The 24,624-nt window shown below is 41.2% G+C and overlaps 4 protein-coding genes across 4 annotated transcripts; 3 read left to right on the top strand and 1 right to left on the bottom strand.

The window, feature by feature from the left end:
• Positions 1-584: 584 nt before the first annotated feature.
• On the bottom strand, positions 585-3,954 carry LOC117454053 (serine/threonine-protein phosphatase 2A catalytic subunit alpha isoform-like). Its single transcript, XM_034093124.2, has 7 exons — positions 3,468-3,954; positions 2,819-3,028; positions 2,525-2,698; positions 2,338-2,427; positions 1,772-1,933; positions 1,509-1,627; positions 585-1,350 (listed from the first exon to the last, which is right to left on the bottom strand). The coding sequence occupies exons 1-7, from the start codon at positions 3,567-3,569 to the stop codon at positions 1,278-1,280; spliced, it is 930 nt and encodes a 309-aa protein (XP_033949015.1). The 5' UTR covers positions 3,570-3,954; the 3' UTR covers positions 585-1,277.
• A 651-nt stretch (positions 3,955-4,605) lies between these two features.
• atp5po (ATP synthase peripheral stalk subunit OSCP) lies at positions 4,606-7,385 on the top strand. Its single transcript, XM_034092870.2, has 7 exons — positions 4,606-4,675; positions 4,963-5,007; positions 5,088-5,198; positions 5,472-5,601; positions 6,291-6,403; positions 6,575-6,661; positions 7,126-7,385. The coding sequence occupies exons 1-7, from the start codon at positions 4,649-4,651 to the stop codon at positions 7,234-7,236; spliced, it is 624 nt and encodes a 207-aa protein (XP_033948761.1). The 5' UTR covers positions 4,606-4,648; the 3' UTR covers positions 7,237-7,385.
• A 297-nt stretch (positions 7,386-7,682) lies between these two features.
• On the top strand, positions 7,683-9,668 carry LOC117453794 (UPF0461 protein C5orf24 homolog). The gene is made up of 2 exons (XM_034092773.2): positions 7,683-7,925; positions 8,202-9,668. The coding sequence occupies exon 2, from the start codon at positions 8,205-8,207 to the stop codon at positions 8,871-8,873; it is 669 nt and encodes a 222-aa protein (XP_033948664.1). The 5' UTR covers positions 7,683-7,925; positions 8,202-8,204; the 3' UTR covers positions 8,874-9,668.
• A 1,033-nt stretch (positions 9,669-10,701) lies between these two features.
• On the top strand, positions 10,702-23,989 carry nsd1a (nuclear receptor binding SET domain protein 1a). Its single transcript, XM_034092603.1, has 23 exons — positions 10,702-11,037; positions 11,603-12,468; positions 12,875-13,010; positions 13,180-13,352; positions 13,443-15,240; positions 15,433-15,557; positions 15,833-16,052; positions 16,259-16,362; positions 16,445-16,504; positions 16,607-16,819; positions 17,222-17,302; positions 17,396-17,519; positions 17,629-17,829; positions 18,900-19,079; positions 19,682-19,838; positions 19,933-20,138; positions 20,245-20,357; positions 20,458-20,727; positions 21,205-21,321; positions 21,420-21,561; positions 21,674-21,780; positions 21,869-22,061; positions 22,686-23,989. The coding sequence occupies exons 2-23, from the start codon at positions 11,620-11,622 to the stop codon at positions 23,495-23,497; spliced, it is 6,381 nt and encodes a 2,126-aa protein (XP_033948494.1). The 5' UTR covers positions 10,702-11,037; positions 11,603-11,619; the 3' UTR covers positions 23,498-23,989.
• Positions 23,990-24,624: the final 635 nt, after the last annotated feature.

Here is a 24,624-nt window from a genome sequence, read left to right as displayed (position 1 = left end):
CCCTTAGAAACAAAACTCTTTCAAATACATGATGATTTTTTAACCAGTCTATAGTATAAAGCAATACAATCGTGGGTAAACACTTCAGGGGCAACATTAAGTTTAATTTCACTTCGTCCTTCAAACAAGGCTTTTATTTTGAACAGCGAGCTGAGTACTACATCCGGTAACACTGTGGTATTTTCGCCACGATGATTCGCGGGCAGTACATTATTAATGACTGGTGAAACTTTGGATTTCCACACAGAGGACTCTGAACAGCAGTGTGACATTGACACCCTTATGTCTTGTGAAGGAGAGAGTGACCCTTAAACAAACATTATTTGGTTCATATATTAAGACCATAAAACTGAATTAAACAAAATAAGTCACCTATGGCTAATTAGCAGTATAATAGCTTCCATGTTGTACAGTAATTATACCTGTGTTACCAAAATGAAAACCTAAAAAAGAACCCAATTTCCAGCACAGCTTCAGTAAACCTGCTAATTACTATCTTGAATGTTCTTTTCGCTCATCAGCAGTTGTTCTTTGGTGCCTGTTTCCATCTAGTGGTGACTGGTGAGAGGAAATAATGCCACAAGTAGTGCTTACATTGAAGTAAATGACAAAGCAACTTCAGACTTTATTTCATATAGCTGATGCTGCAAAACATTAAGTTGTTTATTTTTCAACCAATTGTCATTGGTACCAATATTGCCTACTTAAATGAATTACAATAACTCTCATAGGAGACGACAGCAGAGCAAGAAGAGAGCGACGTACACTATAACAGGGTATAAAAAGAACATAGGCTGTCAGTGCCATGTGATAAAAATCAAATACAAAAGTGCAAAGAGAACATATTCATTTCCGACGTCTAACCCTATTATCTTACTTCACAAAAAAACTGTTGAGCTTTAGTTACAAAAAGAAAAACAAAGAGTTCACTTTATATTTACTGTTACCTTTGATTTGAGGCCATGCCAAGTGAAAGATGCAGTTTACACACTGTATAAGGAAACACTCTGGTCATCATTAACACCCTAACAAAGATTACTTACATTTAGTTGTTATTTATCAGAATTACTTCATTAGTGTTTCCTGGCAATCCAGTAGGTATTGTGACGGTATTGTTCATAGTAGCAATCATTTCTAGCAATAAAAACATCATGCACAGAGAGGAAGTAAAGTTGAAAGGATGGTGGTTATAAGCTATATGTGATAGTTTCCATTCCATTGGATTATGGATATGTTTTTGGTCCATGGGGTAATGAATGCTTTTCTCTGTGTGATCTCTACAGGAAGTAGTCTGGTGTACGCCGCGTCACATGGGGCTCCCCTCTGCGTGGTGCAGGGTCGAACTGTAGGCTGAAGTAAACAAAGGACAAGACTCCTCAAAAACTCACATTTTAAATTATATGTTTATTTTATTTTTATTTTGTGTGTTAATAATTCATTTGTAAGAAAGTGCCATATCATTGAAAAGTTGACAAATTTGTATCAAAAAGATTGTTAAATGTACTTACAAGGAGTATTTCAATGTGTCATCAAGTTCCATTATTGCGGCCTGGTTTCCACAACGATAGCAATAGTTTGGTGCACTGAAGATTGTCACTACATTGCGGTCGTGGCACCAATTATAACCCTGGAACAAAAGATTATCGGCGTGTTACCTATTGTACCTATTTACATTTTCCAACATCTAAAGTTCAATCTGCATTTGCAATTTTTCGAATTAAGAAACATAATGATAATAATAATTTTCAGCAGTTAAACAAACTTTAAGTACCTCCATCACCAGTTGGTGGGCTCTTGAAACCAAAGTTAGGCCGTTTGCGTGGTTGAAGGTCTCAGAAATGTCCTGCCCGAAGGTGTAACCAGCACCACGGGGTGAGATGCCCCAGCCACCTCGGTCATCTGGGTCCGACCATAACAGGTCACACATCGGACCCTGAAGCATGGAGGAAACATTAGTGTTGTTCAAAATCTATCCAATATGTAGAGGTTTTAGGAAACTGTCAAACTACAGAATTGTATTAAGGCTGCAGCTAAAGCGAATTTTTGTTATTGAATAATCTGCTGAGTTATTGCTTAGGTAGGAATTTTTTATTCTATTCATTTCCTATGGATCGATGAATTTATATATTGTTTTAGCTCTAAATTTCATGAATGTGCATAAATGTGCAATACTTGATGTAAACATTATAAAGTATCAAGAGCACCCTTGCATCAACATGCACAACCATATGCCTTAATATAAATGTAATCCATATGTTGTTACAGAATAATCCATAATCTGGAAAGGCCTTAAAGGTAGTTTGTCTAATGTAAAAAATTAACATATGCTGAAATTACCTCGTGAGGAACTTCCTGCAAGCGATCCAGCGCTCTGATGTGTTCCAGTGTGTCTATTGAAGGAGATAATCCTCCATGAAGGCAGAAAATCTTGCAGAAGGGAGAGAAAATAAATCACAGGTGATTAATGATAAATTCCTGTATCTGTGCTTTATGACACACCCTACCTGTGAATACTCAACCTTACCTGGTTATCTACCAGCGCAGTGAGGGGCAGATAGTCAAACAGATCTGTGAAGTACTTCCAAACATTGGCATTTCCGTATTTCCTTAAGCACTCATCGTAGAAGCCGTACACTTGTGTGATCTGTCTGCTCTCATGGTTCCCTCTGAGAATTGTAATTCGTTCACGGAACCTTACCTTCAAAAGAAAAATGTGAATATAAACAAAATGGAAGATCAATTAGCCATACACATTATGCCTACCCCAAATCAAACCTCATATGAGCGTGAGAGGCAAAGTATTGTTTTGATTTTTTACCTTCAGAGAAACCAGGAGAGAAACTGTCTCCACAGAATAGTAGCCTCTGTCAACATAGTCTCCCATGAAGAGATAGTTAGTGTCTGGAGACTTCCCTCCAATCTTAAACAGCTCCATCAGGTCATGGAACTGACCATGGACATCTCCACAGACTGTCACTGGACATCTCACCTCCTGCACGTTGGATTCCTTTGTAAGGATCTCCTTGGCCTAAAATAGAGGACCAGGATAACACAGGGTGATGAACAGGAAACATGGAGTATGGTGCAGGGTATGCACGTGTTTTACAATAATACACTAGGAGACTGAATTGCATAATTGTTCAGATTGTGAGTTATGCAGCAGATGGTTATAGCGTGATGTGGTACTGCCAGTGCACCCAAGTGAGGAACCAGGAGTGGGCGTAGCTAGGAAAACATATTTTCAGGCATCCTCCTCCTCCATCTTCTTGGCGAGTTGCTTCCCTATGTGCTGCATGCAGCTGCAGCCAAATGGTGCGCTCCAAAGCAAGGCCACATGCATTAGCTGACGTTATTCAAGGCAATACTTTATGATTCAGGAGATGTAACCCGAATGGCCCGCTAGCATTGCAGATATCTATCGACAGGTATCAATAGCTTGCCTGAATTCCTTCCTGCGCAAACCTTACCTTTTCACACAGGACTTTGACCTGGTTCTCACTCAGCTGTTTGCACTCATTCAGTTGTTCAATCCATCCGTCCAACTCCTTGGTGAATGACTTGTCGTCCATGCCTGGTTTGCTGTCAGCTAGCGAGCCGACCAGCTTTAAAAACAAATCCGGAAAACCTCTCGCAGTTTCGTTTCGTTTGATGTCCCAGCTATGCTACGTCCTAGCAAGCGCTCTGGTCATTCGCAGTTTGTACGTGTGTATGTGTATGTGTGTGCGGGCTCCACGAAAACGAATGCGTCAACTGCCCTGCGTCCCTCCAGTTTGGTAGAGAAAAAAGTGTTTAGTTCACATGATACCTAAATAATGTGACGTAACTATTCACAGTTAAGCTTAATGTCATAGAGCCCCTTATTATTGTCACAAACAATACTAGCTCAGAGAAATGTAGACCCAACCAGCTAACTCCAGCTGGTCCAGAGAGGCTGAGCAACAAATCACATTTACGTCATCGCATCGGTGGTGGGCTCTCTGGGGAGGATTTTAGCAAACAAACAAAAACGCAAATGTAACACTGCGGGATGAAATATAATTAGTTTATGTATTTTATCTTAATTTTTCACTCTGGTTTAATGTTGTCTTGATCTCGGTTATATAAAGAGTGAAATTGCTCTGTGGCCCTCTGCTGGACGACAGCGGTCATGACCAAAGGTTGAACATTACAAATCCAACAAATTTCACATGATGATAAACTGACTTTGCTGAAGTCTTAAACTAAGCACATCCTTTACATTTTTTCAAAGATAATAATGTAACAGATATGTATGTTGTCTGCCGTTTGTAGCAGTCGGTTGGGGGGTTTCTGGGCTAATAGAAACTCTATAGCCTATCTAACCACTGAACCCCTTTTTTAAACTTCCCACACAATTAATGTCTGGTCTCTACTGCCAGTTTTATTTTTGACAGTGAGTCTATTTTGGGTTTACACGTCATATTATATAAACAGAAAAGCAACTGCAATGTTTATTTGCTTTTTACACTACTGAATGGCCCCACATTTGTTATTTTTAGAAATGTTGTTTATAGACCTGACCTGTCAGAATGCGCCACACTGGAAAGACTACATTACCCACAGTCACACTCCTTCCTCTCAAGGGCACATGCGCAGTTGTTTGTTCTACTCTACACAGCTGTAGGAGAAAATGGCAGCACTCATGCTAGGACAGCAGGTAAGACATTCAATGATTTTGGTGATTTTAATCATGTTACAGTGGTTTTGACCGACTTGTTTATCATTTCAGTTGCACATCTTATTGTGTTGTATTCCCTTTGGAGACCAGGATGTAACTCTTAATGTGTAAAAAACCCACACGAGGCCTTTGCACTTGAATGACTGCTAATGTGTTAGCCTACCAGCTAGCTCACTTTAACGTAAACGGTACACTTGGTTCCTAAAGGTTAATCGGCTAATGTTCTGCTTTATCTGTGTTGACATCATTTATTTTTTATTTTCTAGGCCCGCCAGTTCAGCACGTCTGTCATCAGACAAAAACTGGTCAAGGTAAATATCGTCACACTGCAGGACGCTTGTTTAAAACTGATTAGAGTTCGCAGTTAATCTGTGTGTACATGTCTTTATAGGCTCCCATCACGGTCTACGGGGTGGAGGGCCGCTATGCCACTGCTCTGTTCTCGGCTGCCAGCAAGCAGAACATTCTGGACCAAGTGGAGCAGGAGCTGGGGAAAGTGTCTGTAAGTGAACAGTTAAGACCTTGAAGTGCAGTTTTAAATGATGTAAAGGTGACGATGAGGAGGAGTGTTTTCTCAACGTTTTATCACAAGTTGATAAGAATATAATTGTTGGTAATCAATTTACAGTATTACAATGTCCTGTGTATCAGACATAAGGATAATTATGGATTCATTTTCAGTTTTTGCTCATCCATGGTGTTTCAATTCAACATGCATTTCTATTATAGTACATTCATTTAGTGTCCTCTTGCTTTCTGCCATCTTGTTTTTCAGTCCCTGATCAAGGACCCCAAGGTTTCCAGTATTGTAATGAATCCTCATGTAAAGCGCAGCTTCAAGCAGAAAACCTTCCAGGATGGTCTTGCAAAGTCCAAGGTTTCCCCCATCACCTTCAACCTCATCAGTGAGTTACTGCCCTCAATACTGCTACAAGTTTTAGCATGGATTTGTACTAATTAAAGATGAGTAAAACACAGGTATGTGAGTGTAGTGTAAGGTCGTTACCATGAAAAAGCATAAAGGAGTCCACCATCACACACCAGTTAGGATACAAATACATAAAAAACGTTTTCACAATTACAACATGCAAAAATATGAAAAAGTAATCTTAAATGCTCAGTGTTTTCAATGTTGAATATGTAAAAACATGTGTGTTTGCCTAGCCTCAACCATTTTAATTATTTATAGTTGGTGCTAGATTGAAATTCTACTGACTTGAGTGTGTTGGGAATACACACAACTTTTTCTGTTTTATCTAAAATAAGAAGTCACATGGGAATGAAAAGCATCTTGTGCAGCAAAATGGAGTAGTAGAACATAATGTTTGTCTGACCTCCGTAGAGGTCAGAGACATACGTTAGCTTCTTGTGGTCATATGTTAGCTTCTTGTGGTCTAATAATCTCTGGAAGTGTTTTTTGGAACAAGGCAGTCAAACGGTAATTGCCTAAACACTATTTATATTCTAAAGTTAGATATGTTAGGTTAAAAAGGCTTTTCTACACTCTAGCTGAACTGAAGGCCATCTGTTGGTAATGCAAGGAAACGGACAGTATTGCATCTTCTTCAAATGTGTCCTCCTTTTTGTTTTGCAGATGTGTTGGCTGATAATGGCCGTCTTACTATAACTGCTGACGTCATCACTGCTTATGGCAAAATGATGAGTGCACACCGTGGAGAGGTGTCCTGCACCGTCACCACTGCACAGGTATAAAATGAGTTGACACGATATCTATCTGACTCCACATCCTTGTGGATTGGACTACACCTTGACACTGGTCACCTTAAACCGCAGTCATTATTCTGTATCGGTTACTTTTGCATCTGTTTACTGCAAATATGTTATACAATCAACCAAGTAACATTTGTCAATTTTCAGCCTTTGGATGCAGCTAGCCTTGCTGACCTGAAAGTAGCTCTAAAGGGCTTTCTTCAGAAGCATGAATCTATCAAGCTGGAAACAAAGGTATGTTGCAAGATCGCACACACATACGAATTAACATTCTGCAGTTGTCGTGACTCCAAGTTTATCTCATTTATTAAGCCTTTGGGCACATGGGATAACTTTTTTTTTTTATTTAAGAAAGAAAGAAATACTTTTACATATATTCTATTAAAAAAAACTAGAGGAGAAAAAGTTATATTCACATATCTAATATATAAAATATGAAATGGAAGACATTTTAAAAATAATCCTGTGAAATTCTTAGAGCACTGTTATCAATAGTCAAGGTTGACTGTTGCCCAAAAACATTTCCGTGCCTAGAATTCAAGATTGGAAGCCTATCGGAACAAAAAAGCATTTTCCCTATCATACTAAATATAGTCTTAGGTCACAAATACATTAATAAGTAAAGCTAATTAAAAAAACACTCTAACCTAACATTTTAAGTGTTGCATGTAATTTAAAACGTTGTCTCCTCTTCACAGCTGGATTCTACCATCCTTGGTGGCATGATCGTCAGTATCGGGGACAAATACGTGGACATGTCCACCAAAACAAAGATTCTGAAGCTCACCAAGCTCATCAAGGAAACTTAAGTCCTATGGACTTTCATACGTTTGGAGAAGACCATAGGGGGAAATGCTGAAATGTATATTGCTATCTGTCCTGGCACTGCATTTGCTCCATAAATCCAGTGTCTATACTTAAGTTGATATGGATGTTAATAAAACCTACAAAAAGTGAAGGTGTGTCTCTGTTGTTGTAATTGTGGCACATGTACACTCATAGTTCCTAATTACCAGCAATACTGAGTTAAAAGCGTAATTGGATTAGAGTACTTGCACACTATGAACAATGTAGCAGATGATGGTATTGCTGGAGTTGTGTCAATTTTTATTTATTTGTTATAATGTAACTAAGTGCCCTTTGTTTAGTTACGCACACTATTATGATGCGTCTTTGTTTAATCTGCCAGAACCACAATGGGGGATACCGATTTGCCTCTGCCGTTTCCGAATATGTGCGCATGCGTGGTCAGCGCATCCTGTTATATCAAAAAAAAATCCAGGCGAAAATGGCTGCTCCTCATCTAAACCTCTGCTTAAAGGATTAAATGGCCATGAAATAAACAGCAGAAATCGCAGCCCCGCTACAAGACAATACTCATGAATGCCAGGGCGTATTTTGAGCAGCGTCTTCATAAACATGTTGTCGCTGACAGAAAAGGATAATGTATGCGTTCCGAAATTAACCCTTTCCATCTAACATTCACCAAACAAATGAGGTACGAACTATTTATTTTACGTTTTTAAAATAAACAAGATATTGCATGCGGTAAGATTTATTTTTCTGCGAGACTTGTTTGGCTTTATGCTAACTATAGTTGTAGTTTACCTCGCTTTGTCTTGACGTAAAATGTGTTTTGTTGCAACGCTAAAAGGCCTATTGGCTCCATCAAAAGTAAGCTACTAAAAATGCTTCTTTGGGTTTGTTTTTCTTGGTTCACATTTGCATGAGTAGCTTTTCCACCTAATGTTTGTATTTCTCTGCATTCCAACAGAAAATGATGCATCAAGTGACAAGCAGCAGCAGTGACTATTGTATGAGTGGGCTGGCAGAGGACTGTCATCCAGCCAGCCACTTTGATCTCTGTAGCACACAGTCCAACAAATTCTACCCATCTCAGACAACCCCTGGTTTGCAGTTGTCCCTTGCCGGCCTAGCCCCTTTGCCGCAGGGCATGCACAAAGCCATGATATGTCAAATGCAAAGCACCCAGAACGACTTCCACCCTCAGACAGTGAGGATCAGGAGCAGTGAGGCGGTGGGGCTGGATGGCTCTAAAAAGAAGAAGAGCATAGTTAAGTCGGGGAGGAGAGGGAGGCCATCAGGGACCACAAAGTCAGCAGGATATCGTACAAGTACTGGACGTCCACTCGGGACCACTAGAGCAGCTGGGTTCAAAACAAGCCCGGGAAGGCCCCTTGGTACCACCAAAGCAGCAGGATATAAGGTCAGCCCCGGACGGCCCCCCGGCAGCATCAAGAATCTAGCTCGGCTCAAGAGGCTGGAGTTTGGTTGTGACGGCACCAAGAAACTTGACTTTATTAACTGCAGTGTTCCCAAGAAACTGGACTTCACTGGCTGTGATGTTCCACCTTTTCCATACAACCTGATGGAGAAAAGACCCCTCTGTGAGCCCATTTGCAAAGTGGATGAATCCAGTGAATAGTTCTGCAGCCCTCTCTCCAGTGCTGGAAAATGTGCATGAGCAAGAAGATGCCGATGGGATCTCAAATGTTGGAGGAAATAACTTTTTGCCATTTAGAAATGGTTCTGACTGAGTGTTTGTACAGTGTTTGACATTTTCTTCATGTTATCATAATACATGAATCAATTACAAGTATGTTATTCCAGTTTGGCAGAGATGCATGTGAATGAATTAATCGCACTAATCAATAAAGGCAAAACATGTATTTATCAGTCTGGTTAAAACCTTACTGAGAGTTAATCCTTTTTTTCATCAAGCATTCTTGCCTTGAGTTGTTCTTTCTCTGCTTTAATGTTTTATGACCAAGTTCTTTGTGACATTTTCTACATTTATAAAATTGCATTTTAGTACTTACTGCCTAACAAATATGCTTTTTCCTGTGCATACATATGTTAAAGTATAGTTACCATTTATGTGGCGTCTAGTTCCATCTGTGTATTATTTTGTGATATTATCCTGCATCATACCTAAAATAGCAGCACTGCAATATATTTGTAATTGCTTGAACTGGTAAGACTCACTGCATAACTTTTTTTGAACACAGTATTTGTTATTATTGCACTTTGTGAATAGTTTTATGTATTGTAACATCATCACCACACTCACTTTATAAGCACTTCCAGATTTACGTGTATGTTATGCTGTTTATTAGGGGGGGAAATTACTGAAAAACTGAAAAAAATGCTTTGTGGTTTGTGTAATAAATACTAATGTGTTGTATGTGAAACCAAAATAAAATACATTCTTTTCCACGTACCTACTCAATTTCCTGTAAAATCGAAAGCATGTAATTCTCCCTCTGGACACAAGAGGGCCGTATCCCCAGACAATATAATCACCTTCTAATAAATCCTTTATTTACCTTCTGTGAAATCAAATGACGTCCTAGCTTTCTGATATCTACAGTCTTACAGTTAAGTGTTACACCGTGAGATATCCGAACTGGTAAATAACAGTGTGTAAACGCTAGACAGCTGACATATCAGGGTGGGTAAATAAGTTGCTTTCTCGAATTTGTTCAGTGTTTGTACTGGATCACTCACCAAAAATGTGTGAGATATGAGTGGCCTACCTATTTAAATCAACAGCTTTGATAGTATTTTTAAAAATCCGCAGAGTTCCTGTGCTGTCAGGTCGGTAACCGGATGGTCTTTGTTTGATCTTCAAGGGCTGGCCCACTGCAGCGAGCCTATTGTGCTTTCGTGTTTATGTGTCAATTCGATCTCCAATACACGGATCAAATTCTTACTGGTGTCAAGATGGCAGACGATCAGTGGGGTTTTTAATCGGCGCAAATTCAGTTTTTGTGCACGCTTACAGCCACATTCACTCCATTATTTTATTTTTCCTGAGCGCCTAGCGGCCTGTTTCCTCATGTCAGAGGACTCAGTGGAAAGGCAACATGGCGCACGGAGTTATGACCGGAGAGGCCGTGTTGCTGTTTGCGCAATGCAACCATTCTGTATTCTCCATGTCCCTGCGACACACTCAGAAACACAGGCCTGTCAGTAGGGTTAAGCTCAGAAAACAATGAAAGACGCACAGAAATGGGTCACATATCCAAAAACAAGTAATTCATTACTGTTTATTATGCCATATAGCTATTATACACAATTAACTATGATACACTTCACCTGGATGCGCATGCACGTGAATTATTGTGTGCGTGCTTGATTTTAATTGTGCGAGCGTGCGCGTGTAGAGAGGGTGAGTGTCACGGCCCTGTGCAGACGGGGGGTTGGGTAGCAGTGCCGATTGGTTGCTACTCACCAACACAGTCAGTCTGGGCTTGTTTTAACATAACCGGGGGCACTTCGACAGAAGGCAAATGTAGTAAATAACCCTTATGTAGTAAATAAGCTGTTGTTAGGTTTAGGGACCGGTTATGGCACATTTTAATTTCGCTGTTGCAGCGTAATGGAGATTTACTTGTTATTTTGTATTTAGGTTACAGTTTTCAGGGGGCTGATGAAGTGCAGAGAATGAGAGCTGTGCCTTGGCCTACTGCTAGTGCTGCTGCAGCTGGGATTGTGCAGATACGCTTCCACAAACCGAGAAAAACACTCGCTTTGTGCCACATTATCAAACATCCGCTGTTGGTTTCACGTTGGCCGACCTCCAAATGGTGAGTTTCTCTCGTTTTTACACGTGTTGATAGTGTTGTGAACTTACTGCCGATCAGCCCTTTTTAGAGTTAATAGTAGCTTCCTCTGTCGGTGTGTGGCTGTAGCTTGTTTGTGTGAGCCACTCACTGTGATGGCTCAGTGTCACCACCTCCACTACAGCGCTCCTCCATTGACTGTACAATTCAGCGATCGCCATGACCCACAATCATCAGACAAAGCGGTACTATTTTCTGATAGTTTGTGAATGAAATGTGCGATAGGAGCGGGGCAGCGGATGTGTTCTGTGTTTTGTCTTGCAGTCCGACCGGCCTCTAGTATGGAGGCCATGCAAAGTCGGCTTATTACTCTGTGAGAGCGCGCACAGTTCATGGTAGCCTGTGCTACTTTATAGGTGTCTGTTTACCCGAAATGCTTGTCGCTCTATTTCCGCAATGATTTGATGTGATGTGCCTACCAGCTTTATTGTGTTTACAGTATACAAGTCTCATTTGTCACATTTGTAGTTACTGAGAAACTTAAGTGGCACATTTCCCCCGTCTAACCTGCTTTTTCTTTATTTGACAGGATCTAGCCATGACAACATGAATCAGTCATACAGACCTGTTGTTAGGGTTGGCTCAGGGTTTGGCTCAGGCCAGCCAGAGCTGAGGCCCCGCAATGGTCTTGTAGGCACTTCCTATGGAAACCAATGCAGTGTGAGACGTGGATCAGACCAACTGCCAGCCGTGCAGCTGCCATCCTCCAGCATCAAAAAGCCTGCTGTGCTGGGGTACACCCAGCCAGACCGATCCCACCGCTACAGCCCGCTGAAGAGGCTGCAGAACCTGAACACTGTGGTCAGCAGGCCGGACCTAGAGAGGGACCTCCAACCGAGGAACAACTTGCACTGTGCAAGCCCCATCAGTGATGATGATGATGATGATAATAGTGATGATGACGAATTTGAGGCACTGTCAGTGCAGCTGCCTTCTTCTCCAGGGATTGATGATACGGAGCCCTTTGAGACTATTCAGGATGTGAGCAGGAATGGCTTCTCCCCTCACAGTCCTGACAGCATGGAGCGATGTTCTCCCATTCCAAATGGCTACCTGCATTTCGAGTCCACACTGTTTGACAGCAGTGACATCAAGGAGGAGGAGGAGAGTGGTAGTGAGGACATGGCACCTTTTTACCACTCCCCAAAGCTGGGTCAGGACCAAACTGTGAGTGACAGTAGGGGCTCAGGGGTGGATAAAAGAACATACAAACCTACTGTCTTTAACCTCATGTCCAAAACTATATCTGAACTCAACCCTACACTAAGCCCCAGTGCACTGCCGGAAATCACTATGAGGGATGGGTGGAGCTTGAGTGAGGAATCAGACAGTGATGTTGAACTTTCCTCTCCTGTTGACCATGGACTTATTTCACCAGCTGGCACCAACTCCAATGTGAGTCTGAAACACCTTGGATACTTTCTTTCCTTTACCGCTGTACAACAAAATGTACATTATGTTTTCAGAATTTAACTTGGTTATGTACTGTTGGGGAGAAAGAATGTCGATGCGTTGAAGTCATTATTTCATTGTGCCTGGACCACCTTTCACCAACAGCTGTGTACCAATGTCATCCTAAAAATACGTGTATTGATCGTTTAGAGATTAATTGTGCCGTGTGTAGGGAGGAAAGGTTTTACATATGCACTCAAAACAACAGAGAAAAGTTTAAGTGCAACAGAAACATAAACTGTTTATTAGACAAAAATATATTTGAATACTTTTGGGATTTTTTTCGGTTTGCATACTATATCACAGTTTTCTGGATTATACATTAAAGTTTTTTTATTGTCTTGGTTAGTCCAACAGCCCAAAGAAAAAGCTTCTTTTTACCGCAAAATACGTGGAAGGGGACTTGGTGTGGGCCAAATTCAACAGGCGGCCCTGGTGGCCCTGCCACATCACCTGTGACCAGGGCATCTGCACCAGGATGAAAGGTGAGTAAAGCTGTAGAGGAAATTTAATTTGAATATGGATTTCATAACCAAATAGTTTCCCACATCACAACCTTTACCTGATAGGTAACACCTTCCAAAGGAATTATACCGTGTGTGCACAAGTTGATTAATAAGTTGACCACTTATATATTATTATGTTTTATTTTAGTTCCCGGTCCTCGTCCTTGTCTGATGTATTTCCTGGAGACGATTGGGGAGACTGAAGAGTCTGCCTGGGTCCCCGGGAGTGCCGTTCTTCCTTTTGAGGGAGGCCATCAGTTTGAAGGCCTACCTATGCTTAGACGGAGAGGGAAGCAGAAGGAGAAAGACTACAAGTATACGGTAAATTCAAGAAATTGGTTTCAAAATATCATATAATGTTATTGTGGAATGTTTTTTTTTGTGGACTAATATTATTTCTGTTCTTGGCAGATACCCAAAAGTTTACTGACTGCCTGGAAAGTCAGTGTGACAGAAGCTGAGTCTCTTCTTTCAAATCGACAAAAGAATACTGAAAGCGTGCTTTCAATATCTGTCAATGGAGAGGAGCGTGTGCCCAGTCCATTTGCTACTGAAAAGACACAGGAGGCCCCCGCTGTCTCTGTGGATTCTGCTCAACCTCCATCAGCCAATATGACCAACAATGGCAATGTGCATGATCTCATAAAAAACTCTGCTGCAGTTCAAAACAATAGGGGCAAAGCTTGTAAGAAGAAAAAGAAATGTTTGTCAGACATATTTGGCCATATAGTTGGTGGATCAAAGGAGTTATCTTCCATCACAAACACAGCGGATCCTTTTCATACAACAACTCGTGCACTGAAAGATGAGCCAAAGGACTCACCTTATGCAGATCTGGATTCAGTTCCAGTACTGCAACGTCCTAAACGCACAGCAGTGTCTCCTATAAAGGATGTACACAGATTGGTCAGGAAAGAACAGGGTTCCACAAAAGCTAAAACAAAGTTGAGTGAAAAAGTGAACCACTCGACATTAAGATCTAAAGACAAACAACCTGAACAGAGTTTGGGCAGCTGTAATGAACTGTTGTACAGTTCAAATGAAAAGCACTCTATGAATCTTCCTGCCAGCAGTCGTCTGATGACGAGGGCTCTGAAATCAGAGGAAGAGACAGATCTCAAAGATGCACTGGTCACAAACCAAATCTCAACAGGTGCTCATGCTGATGATTCTCTTGACAATATATCTACTGATGCAGCCATCCAAACTGAAAAGTTGGAATTGCATAGCAAAGTATCATCCTCTGCAAATCACAGCTTTCCAAAAAGGCGTGCAAGGAAACCTGATAAGAAACAAATTCGTAATGGCTCGTTAATGAGGTCTAAGTGTTTGGACTCAAGTGAACCCACTGTACAGCCTGTTGAGGTCAAGAAAGAAAACCTAGATCTGTCATTATCTACTTCCCCGTCCTCATCTCTGTCTCCAATGGACGCTTTCCAGGATGTCAAGGAACTAACATTTAAATCTCTTGTGAAGGAGGACAGCAGTGACACGGAAGGGACTGCATTTCGGCCTGATTCCAATTATAAATTCAGTACCTTCCTAATGCTTCTGAAAGACATGCATGATACCAGAGAACAAGATGGTACACCCCTAGCTCTGCCTCCATCACCAGTCCTCATAAAGGAGGAACCTCTTGTAATCCCTACTTCTACAGGGGGTGACCCGCTGAAGAGTGATGGTTTCGCCTTATGGGTAAAAACGGAGAATGGGAGGTCCAGGAAATCCATAAAAAATACAGTGGTGAAAACCAATAGGACTAAAGCTCTCATGACAGCTGACACCTACCATTGTGAGAGCTTTCCTGTTCTCTCTCAGACTGGGAACTCGGACAAGCAGCGTAGAAAACAAAGGTTACCTGCCAAACTGAAACTCGCCATACCTGGACTTTCTTCGGACCTGGCGGACTTGGCTTACGGCAGGGAGTTTGTTAGTGGCCACGCTGATTTAGCTAATCCTGGGTCCTGTCCTACTCTCACTACTGATGCCTTGGCCAGCTACCTCGATAAGAACTCAGGATCCACAGTGGCTCCAAAGAAGCGCTGGCAGATGGTTATGGGGGCCGCTGAGAATAAGGGTGAAGTTATGAGTGAGGTGTCTGCAGACCTGAATGGGTGTTACACCAGAGGAGCGTCACCAGATCTTGATCTGGGAGTTGAGAAGATGGCAGAAAGTGACTGGCACATCTCAGAGACAAGCAGCTCACCTGGTAAGAGACTAAATGCTGCTGTTAAATTTGTTCACTAAGATTATAAAATGCGTAAGAGAGCATTTGAGTGTGTTGAGACAGTTTTTCTGAAAGGTTTTGCTTGATCTACTGTGTTTTGGATTGTACCTCGTTTGTATTTCTCTTTCGAAAAATGATTACATATTTAATTGTGTTTATTATGTATTTACACAGGTAATTCGGAGAACAAGCGTCAACGTAAACCAACTAAAAGGCTCCTCGAGTCAACTGAGGAGTATGAACAAATATTTGTCCCAAAAAAGAAATCAAAGAAACACAGCTCAGAATCTTCCAAAACGGTAATGATCTTCCAAAACTCGTTCTTTTAAACAGCAACTGGTGTTACTGTGAAGTGTCTTTTTCACGTCATTCCTGAATTGTCTGTGTTCCAGAAAAACATAATCCAACAATATCCACACATGCAATCATTACAAATGTTCACTTACATAATTTTTCCATCATCATTTTTCCTAGGTTATCAAGATAGCATTGCAGACACAAATAGCAAATTCCTCTCTGAACATTTTTAAAATATAATTGGAACTTGATGGCGACTTTGCATGTGTGTACGCAGCAGGCATCAGGGATGACAGCACTGCATGATCCCAGCACCTCATCGGGAATAATTACCTCAACGGCGTCTTCTCTTGAGCCCTTCGAGGCTCCGGCAGAGCTGGAAGGGAGTCCTTGTCAGGATGAACTTTCTCCTGTAGCGTCCCCTGCTTCTCCGACCACATCACAACACCTCCTCGATGCAGAGACAGCAGATGCAACTGATCTACCTCCTGAACTTGGTAAACAAGTTTAAGTGTGTCTTTTAACCGGATATCGTGTTTAATCGATAATGTAAACTCTCTAGCTGTCTAATTTAAAATAGTATCATGTTGCTGCAAGAATCTATCAAATTAATTGATTTTAGAAGGAACAGTTCTTCCCCAGAGATGTTATTTTTACATTCAAGTTATATTGAGTTATTATTATTTTTCTTTTCCTACTTTAGACATAGGGTCCCCTGTCCAAGAAAGAAAGCGGCCAAGGAAGCTTTCTCACAAGGTGCTGGACTGTACCATAGAAGAAGTGTCTGTTGCTCATACAAAGAAGAAGGTATGTGGAGATTAATTCGACAACTATTCCACTTAGTGTTTTGAACTAGAAATGTTAAATGAACCTTACAATCTTTTTTTAGGAGCCAAAGCAGCAAACTGGAGTTACCTCAGAAGCGAAAGAGTTTGTCAAGAAGACTCAGGTACTAACATTTAAAATCAATCACTGTCATTATTGGGTACAACCAAACAGTATGATGCTAAAAATATCCATTCTAAACATGATTACATCTCACATTGGATAGGTTGGATCTGTAAAGAGGGAGAAGCCTGTACCCGGCGCATCCTCGACCCCTGCTGCTGCCAGAAGACACTCGGAGAGCAAAGACCTCCCAGAAGTCCTCACTCCAAACAGGCCGTCCAGCCCTCGTGGATCCAAGACCCCAAAGCAGGAGGCTGAGGTGGAGGCCTGCAGCACTGTGGAGAAACAAACTGGAACACTAACTCCCAAATCTGAGGTGTGCATTTTCTATTGTTCCGCAAACAAGACATTGGTCATCCATTAAATCTGTAGCCTTTCAGAAGTGTAAAGTATCTCCTATAGAGCTGCACTGATTGACTAATCTTTTAGTGCAGCAAGTGAAAAGTAACTTCTAACTATTTTATTAATTCATTGATCATTAATGTAGTTGGTCTTGCAAAAATTGCAGAAAATAATATTATGGCCCCTCAAATCTGGATATTTGCAGCTTACCTCAGTTTTGTATCATATTTAAGTACAATCTCTGGGTCGCGGACTGACCAAACAAGACATCCAAAGACATTTTCTTGGACTTTGATGAACTGGAATTATTTAAAGATTATTCCGTTATGCAAAAAATGGTTAGTTGCAGCCCTCATCTCTTCTTTCATCTGTTCAGGTGCTCTCTATAAGCCTCTCTTCTCAAGTGGATGTCAAAGGGAAAATAGGAGCCACATCCTTAAAGGAGAATGTCTGTCAGGTGAGATAATCCATCTCTAGCGTTTTATGGCTTGGCACATCATTTATTTGTAACGGGTAGATCGATAACATCTTATTGTGTGTGTTTGTGCAGGTGTGTGAGAGGACGGGAGACCTGCTGGTGTGTGACGGACACTGTTATGGAGCCTTTCACCCGCAGTGTATTGGCCTGTCAGTGGCTCCCAAGGGGAAGTTCCTCTGTCGTGAATGCAAAGCTGGTGCGTACACCTTGTGTCTGACAAACTGCCGAGTCTATGACCGCTCATAAAGTATCTGTCCTTACCCACACTTCAACAAATGTTAGTTATTGTTTTCTTTCCCTTTCAGGTGTCCACACCTGCTTTGTGTGTAAGGAGTCTGATACTGAAGTAAAGCGCTGCATGATAGCATTGTGTGGGAAGTTCTACCACACAGACTGCATAATGGCGTACTCTGCCACCCAGCAACACAACAAAACCTTCCGCTGCTCTCTGCATGTGTGTCTGTCCTGCCACATCACCAACCCTCTCAACATCTGTAGCTCTAAAGGTAAGCTCAAATCACATATTTGAAGCTATGTTGATTTTAGTGCCAGATATGTTCTTATTGTCTTAACTAAGACCTGATGATCATAGATGTTATGTTACTGTCAGGTTTCTTTTTGGAACTATGCCTTACGCTCCTCTATTAACTTGGCAAATATATACTGTATATACCTTGACTATTTATTACCAGTTTAGACAGTCCTGATCACCTTCTCTAGTGTGTACTGTCCTGCAAAATGGATACATGTTTGTTTTTGTGTCTTTTGCCAAATTCTGAACTTGCTATCACTTTGTCAAATGTGTTGGCAATCGTGTGTCAACTTGCTCTTTGTTCTTGTCTGTCAATCCTGGAGCAAATTAATGACTTTGTTTTGAAGTTTTCTAAGATTGTCTGGTTACACAACACGATCTGAAGTTAGTTGCATGTAACCAGTTTGTTTGGATAAACCTTGAGCAGCTTTGCTAAACCTACTATTGAATGGCTTTTAGCTTTATGACTGGAGATATCAGGATTTGTTTAGGTGATTTGAATCTTTATGGGTGAATCACTGTCTGTAGCAATCAGCTGTTTTGAACAAAGAGAGTGATGTACCTAACAAAGAGGCTGCAATTGATAAGTACCCCGAGATGCTTATATAACATCGTATAATAAGTACCTGATGCTGCACTGCTAACAGTGTGTTGCAATTACTATTACTGCAATCTGACCTGGCTCTATGTCTATATTAAGTGTTGCAAGAACACTATTTTGTCAGTTTATTGTTGCAAAACTTCCATTAGATGTCTAAATACTTTGAGAATTGAATATACAAAGGTGTATGTGTACTGGTGTGTTATTGTGTTTTGATATTTGTAGCGAGTTGTGTTTTGTGACACTCAAATAGTTTATTTTAACTATGCTATACTGGTAAAAGCCAATTTAGGGACATGCGTTGCAAAAACTATAAACTCTCGGTGCAGCTCATCAGTTCCAAGCTCTTTAGTGGAACTCCATTTGATTTCATCACCCTTATCAAATCAGGTTCAAGTGTGTATCGCTTAAGCTATCTTTGATCCTCTATATTTGTATTGTAGGTCGGTTGGCTCGCTGTGTTCGCTGTCCTGTGGCCTATCATGCCAATGACAACTGTATGGCAGCAGGCAGCTTGGTGCTTGCAAACAACAGCTTCCTCTGTCCAAACCACTTCACCCCCCGCAAGGGTTGCAAGAACCACGAACACATCAACGTCAGCTGGTGCTTTGTGTGCTCCGAGGGTAAGTCTGCGCCTGTTTTATGCTCATTTTAACCTGTCAACAGCTAAACTCCTGTGATCATGAATAAATTATAAGATGCATTCGTACCTAAAACTATGGAAGTACATTTTATCTGAATATGCGTCTCCCAAACACCCCGTTTCAAATGTTAATAAAAAAAACATAAAAGTGGCTGATTTGGAAAATGCACTGTGCTCCAGAGCATATTCATGGCTCTACCCAATATGTACCAATGTAATGCTCCCTCTTGGCAAAGTGCTAGTTTTAAGGGTCTTTCATATTTTGAGTTTAATGAAATTGGCAGATAAGATCCAGTTATTGATCAGATTTATTTTTGAATGTTAAGCTTTACCTCCTTTTGTGAATAGATGGATGGTCTGATATTTATTTGCTTGTAATAGCTAACTTTTGTTTGATTTTCCAGGTTTGTTTTATATTGTTGTATATCAAATAATTCATACAGATGAGCTGTGAGCCCGGACACTGTGTGATGGCCACTAGTCATCACACATCATTTTGAACATTTTATGGACTTTATGGATAAAGCAAACAAACTGATAAAGCATATAACCTAATTGGTGTGTTTTGCTGTGATTGTGCAGGGGGCAGTCTGCTGTGCTGTGAGGCCTGTCCTGCTGCTTTTCATCAGGAATGTTTGAATATTGAGATGCCTCAGGGCAGCTGGTTCTGCAATGACTGCAAATCTGGAAAGAGGCCTCGTATTAAGGACATACTGTGGGTGAAATGGGGGCGTTACAGGTAAAGTCACAACATTGCCTGGCCTATACACACTGTAACGCTACAGCTAAAAGTACCCGTGTCTGCATTTCTGAAACCTGGTCTGACTCTTCAGGTGGTGGCCTGCAGAGGTCTGTCTGGCCAAAGATGTCCCGAGCAACATCTTAAGGATGAAACATGAGGTGGGAGAGTTTCCTGTGCAATTCTTTGGCTCCAAAGACTTTGTGTGGACGTACCAAGCCAGAGTCTTCCCCTACATGGAGGGTGACACTCAAAACATAGAGAAAATGGGAAAGGGCGCAGATGCAGTGTATAAAAATGGTATGTAATTGAGTCCAGTTTTGTTTTTGTGTCTAAATCTGCTTTTGACATTAACTAACGTATTCAGGATGTGTTTTATTAACAAAGGTCCTGTTTTGTCTTTTAGCGCTGAATATTGCAGCGGAGCGCTTCAAAGAGCTCCAGGCAGAGAAGGAGATGAAGCAACTTCAGGAGGACAGAAAGAACGACAAGAAACCTCCTCCGTACCGGCACATTAAGGTACTGTCATCAACCCTGATTTGTGCTTTTCTGCCCAGACTGAAACGCTGTTCAATGAGATGAACTGTGAAAAATGAACACCCCTGTGTCTGTCTCTTAGGTGAACAAGCTAATTGGGAAGGTGCAGGTCATTACTGCCGACCTATCAGAGATCCCACGTTGCAACTGTAAGGCGTCGGACGAGAACCCGTGCGGCATCGACTCGGAGTGCATTAACCGCATGCTGATGTACGAGTGCCACCCTCAGGTGTGTGTGGCAGGGGAGCGCTGTCAGAACCAGACCTTCACAATGCGCCAGTACACACCCGTGGACATTTTCAGGACACTGGGGTGCGGCTGGGGATTGGTCGGTGAATCGGACATCAAAAAGGTATGTTGGAAAAATGTAGATAGGCCATAGTCAAAACGATTTTATTTTTTTTGGTTATTATCCCATCATTATTTTATTTGCATTTCTTCCCTTTTTATTTGTTTTCACCTATTTTTCATTAATGAATGTATAATTTCATTTTTGATATCACTAATGTTATCTCTTTTATATAAATTGTGTTTATTTCTCTTTATTTTTGTTTATTTATGATGACTTTATATTTATTATCAATATTCCTATCTTACCATGTAAAGGGGTATTTAGCTAATGACACTTGGTTAAATAACCCTTGGGGAAATGGGCTATGACACTAAACAACTGAACTGCTGTTCCATGCAAGCCTTGAAACTTTAAATAAACAAAACGATACAAAAAAAAGAAGAAATAAAATAATTGCAAAATGCACGACGATGATATTTGCGTATCTCTCTACGTTTTTAATACTCTCTTTCTCATTCTTTTTCTGGTGCTTCTCAGGGAGCCTTTGTGAGTGAATACGTCGGAGAGGTGATCGATGAAGAAGAGTGTCGAGCCAGGATCAAACACGCCCAGGAGAACGACATCTGTAACTTCTACATGCTAACACTGGACAAGGTGATCAAATACACCTCTCTTTTTATGATTTGGCTTAGCAACACACTCAAGTTAAAGTAGACGTCTGATGCAAACCTGTTTTTTATTTTTTATTCTAGGACCGGATCATTGATGCGGGGCCCAAAGGGAACAAGGCTCGCTTCATGAACCACAGTTGCCAGCCAAACTGTGAGACTCAGAAGTGGACTGTGAATGGAGACACCAGGGTCGGGTTGTTTGCTCTACAAGACATCCCACAAGGTCTGTGTGACAGCCTACTTTCATTTTGCTCTTTTGTGTTGTGTAGGATTAAAAATGCAGATTATTTGATAACTTTACAAGAATCAAAGATCTAATAAACTATGTACTTTAGGTGTGGAGCTGAAATTCAACTACAACCTGGAGTGTCTTGGCAATGGGAAAACTGCCTGTAAATGTGGAGCATCAAATTGCAGCGGTTTCCTAGGTGTCCGTCCTAAGGTAAACATTTTTAGGAAACACTTTAAACAGGGACACATTTAAACATGTGAAATGAGCTTCTGTTATAACCTCCGTTTTCCTTGTTCAGAACCAGCCATCAGCGGAGAAACTGAAACTAAAGGAAGGTAAAAGGAAGAAGAAGACCAAGCAAGAGGTGACCAAGGAGAGGGAGGACGAGTGCTTCAGCTGTGGGGACGGGGGACAGATAGTGTCCTGTAAGAAGCCGGGCTGCCCCAAGGTCTATCACGCAGACTGTCTCAACCTGGCCAAGAGGCCTGCAGGCAAGTAGCGGGGAGGGGACGAAGAGCGTACCGAGTGTAGGACTGAAGGAAAACCTTTTTAGTATAATATATTTAGTATTAAGTATAATCTGAACTTTTTCGTACCTAAATGCAGATTATATTAACTAGATTTGATCGAAATTAAATATTTTAATACCTTTTCAGTTTGTTTATAAACGGATATAATAACATAAACATTTTCCTTTTTTGGTTATAATACTGTAGTAGAGACAAATTTAGGTGGCGGTGGGAGTCAAAAATATACATTATCTAGGGGTATAACGATTCTCAAAATCAATGTTAGTATTTTTCATCACTTTCTTTTTAGTGTTTTCTCAGGTGATTAATTAAAAGAAAAATGTATTGGTTTTATTGAATAAACTGCAATACAACTAATTAACAATAAGCTAGAATAACTTTGTAAATTAACTTAATAAAAAGGCCAAGCCAACAAATTGCTTACTATAGGCATTTGTCCTTACTTCATTTGTCAACGTATACATTGAACCACAATCTCAGTTTTTGGCAGCCATACTTGAGTGCACACAATGAGCGCCAACAGTTTGAATACCGTTACGCCCCTATTCCTTTTACACTCGGTAATGACAGTGATCTTTTCCCCAGGGCGATGGGAGTGTCCATGGCACCAGTGTGACGGCTGTGGTAAAGAGGCCGCCTCGTTCTGTGAGATGTGCCCCAGTTCTTACTGTAAGGAGCATCGTGAAGGCATGCTCTTCATCTCCAAGCTGGATGGCAAGCTGTCCTGCAGTGAACATGACCCCTGTGGTTCTGACCCCCTGGAGCCGGGGGAGATTCGTGAATATGTGCCCACCATGAAGCCCGGGGCCACGGCTGTGCCTGGCACCGTGGGCGCAGACTCAGGGGGAGATAGTTCTGCTCCCATGACCTCCTCTGAGGGTCCGGCTACATCGCCTGGGCCTCCTCCACGTCTCTACATCAACACAAAAACTGCTACCTCCAGCTTCGTCCCCTCCAGCAGGCCGCACAGCACAGACAGGACTGAAGGGAAAGGGTTTTCCACTCCTACCTCCTCCAAGGACGAGAGGGAGGACGGTGAGGTGGAGGATGGGGAGGTGTGTGGGCTAGAGATGGACGAGGTGGACGAGGACGACGATGATGATGATGAAGAAGAAGAAGAAGAAGAAGAAGAAGAGGAGGAAGCAGAAGCAGAAGCAGAGGAAGCAGGGGAGGAAGATGATGACATGGAGGAGATGGAGATTGTTCAAGACGAGGAGGATGAGCAGCACATTGGAGGTGGTCCTCTGGAGGAAGGCGATGACGAAGAGGAGGACGAAGGAGGCGATGTGTATGACACATGGGGGGATTATGTGGATGAAGAAGCTGATGATAATGATGGGGAGGTGGAGGGGGAGAATGTGGAGGAGTGGGGGAGAGTTGAAGATGATGACAAATGACACCCAAACTCTCAAAGGACAACAAAACTTAGTAAAAGACTGAGAGTTTGATATTTTGGTACCTACTTTGGTGCTGCGTTGCCTTCTCGTCCCCAGACTGCTGGACTCACGGTGGGGGGGGTATACTGGTGCTACGGTTCGAAGATTGACTCTGTCTCTTTATACTTCTGCCGATACGTTTCTTTGTGTCTGGTGCTGTTCTGTTCTTTAGTTTGTTCTCCACATTGTTTACATTTGTTCTGCCTTTTTTTAATGTTTGGAGTGTTAAGAAAAAGGTGAGAAGTTTCCCTCGACCAAACTGTCATCATAATGGCATCTTCTGTTGTTACTGTCTTAACCTTGTTTTTCTAATTACAATAGTGATCAAAATAGTGCTCTCACTGGTCCATGTTACAGTTAGGCAGAGCGATGTCTGCCTGGTGCTTCTGAGGAATGCAAAAATAAACCCACTGGAGTCTCGAAGACTTTAGATGATTCTTCTCACTACAAAAACAGCCTGTTCCTTTTGTGATTTACTGTTTTTATATTAACAGGTTCTCAGGATTTAAGTCACACAGAAATAAAGTGAGGTAATTAAATGTTGCCATCTCCACTTAGATAATACAATCAACAGTACATGATCGCTTGGTATCTAGTATTATGTTCCTCACATATAGCAATAAAATCCTTTCTTAGAGTTAAGTCAATCAATTAAAAGGCTTTAAATAAGTCAGCGTTGTGCATCATGCCATATGTTGTACTGTAAGCGTACATGTTTTATTAATGAGCAAACAATGTCGGCATTCAGGAGATGGGAAGCATAAAATAAATGTTCTTCTAAAAAATATTTTTCAACTGAATAACAAAACACACAAAAAACACGCAATATACCTGTTAATAATCTGAGTACATCCACTAATTCAGGAATTTGCAAAACACAAGCAATAAATGTATTTTAAACGTTAATTCAACAAATACTAGTAGCCACATAATAATACATAAAATAAAATAACTAATAATGCACTTTATCTGTATAGTAGCCTACTTAAAATAGGCCAGGTTAAAAAGTGTATCCCATTGGTTTTGTAGTTTTTGTTAGTTGCTTCAAGGTTTGTATAACAATGGAGGTAAAATCATACAATAGTTGC

The sequence above is a fragment of the Pseudochaenichthys georgianus genome, chromosome 10 (assembly GCF_902827115.2).
Source record: "Pseudochaenichthys georgianus chromosome 10, fPseGeo1.2, whole genome shotgun sequence".
Classification (NCBI taxonomy): domain Eukaryota; kingdom Metazoa; phylum Chordata; class Actinopteri; order Perciformes; family Channichthyidae; genus Pseudochaenichthys; species Pseudochaenichthys georgianus.
This window is presented reverse-complemented; position numbering and strand designations above follow the sequence as displayed.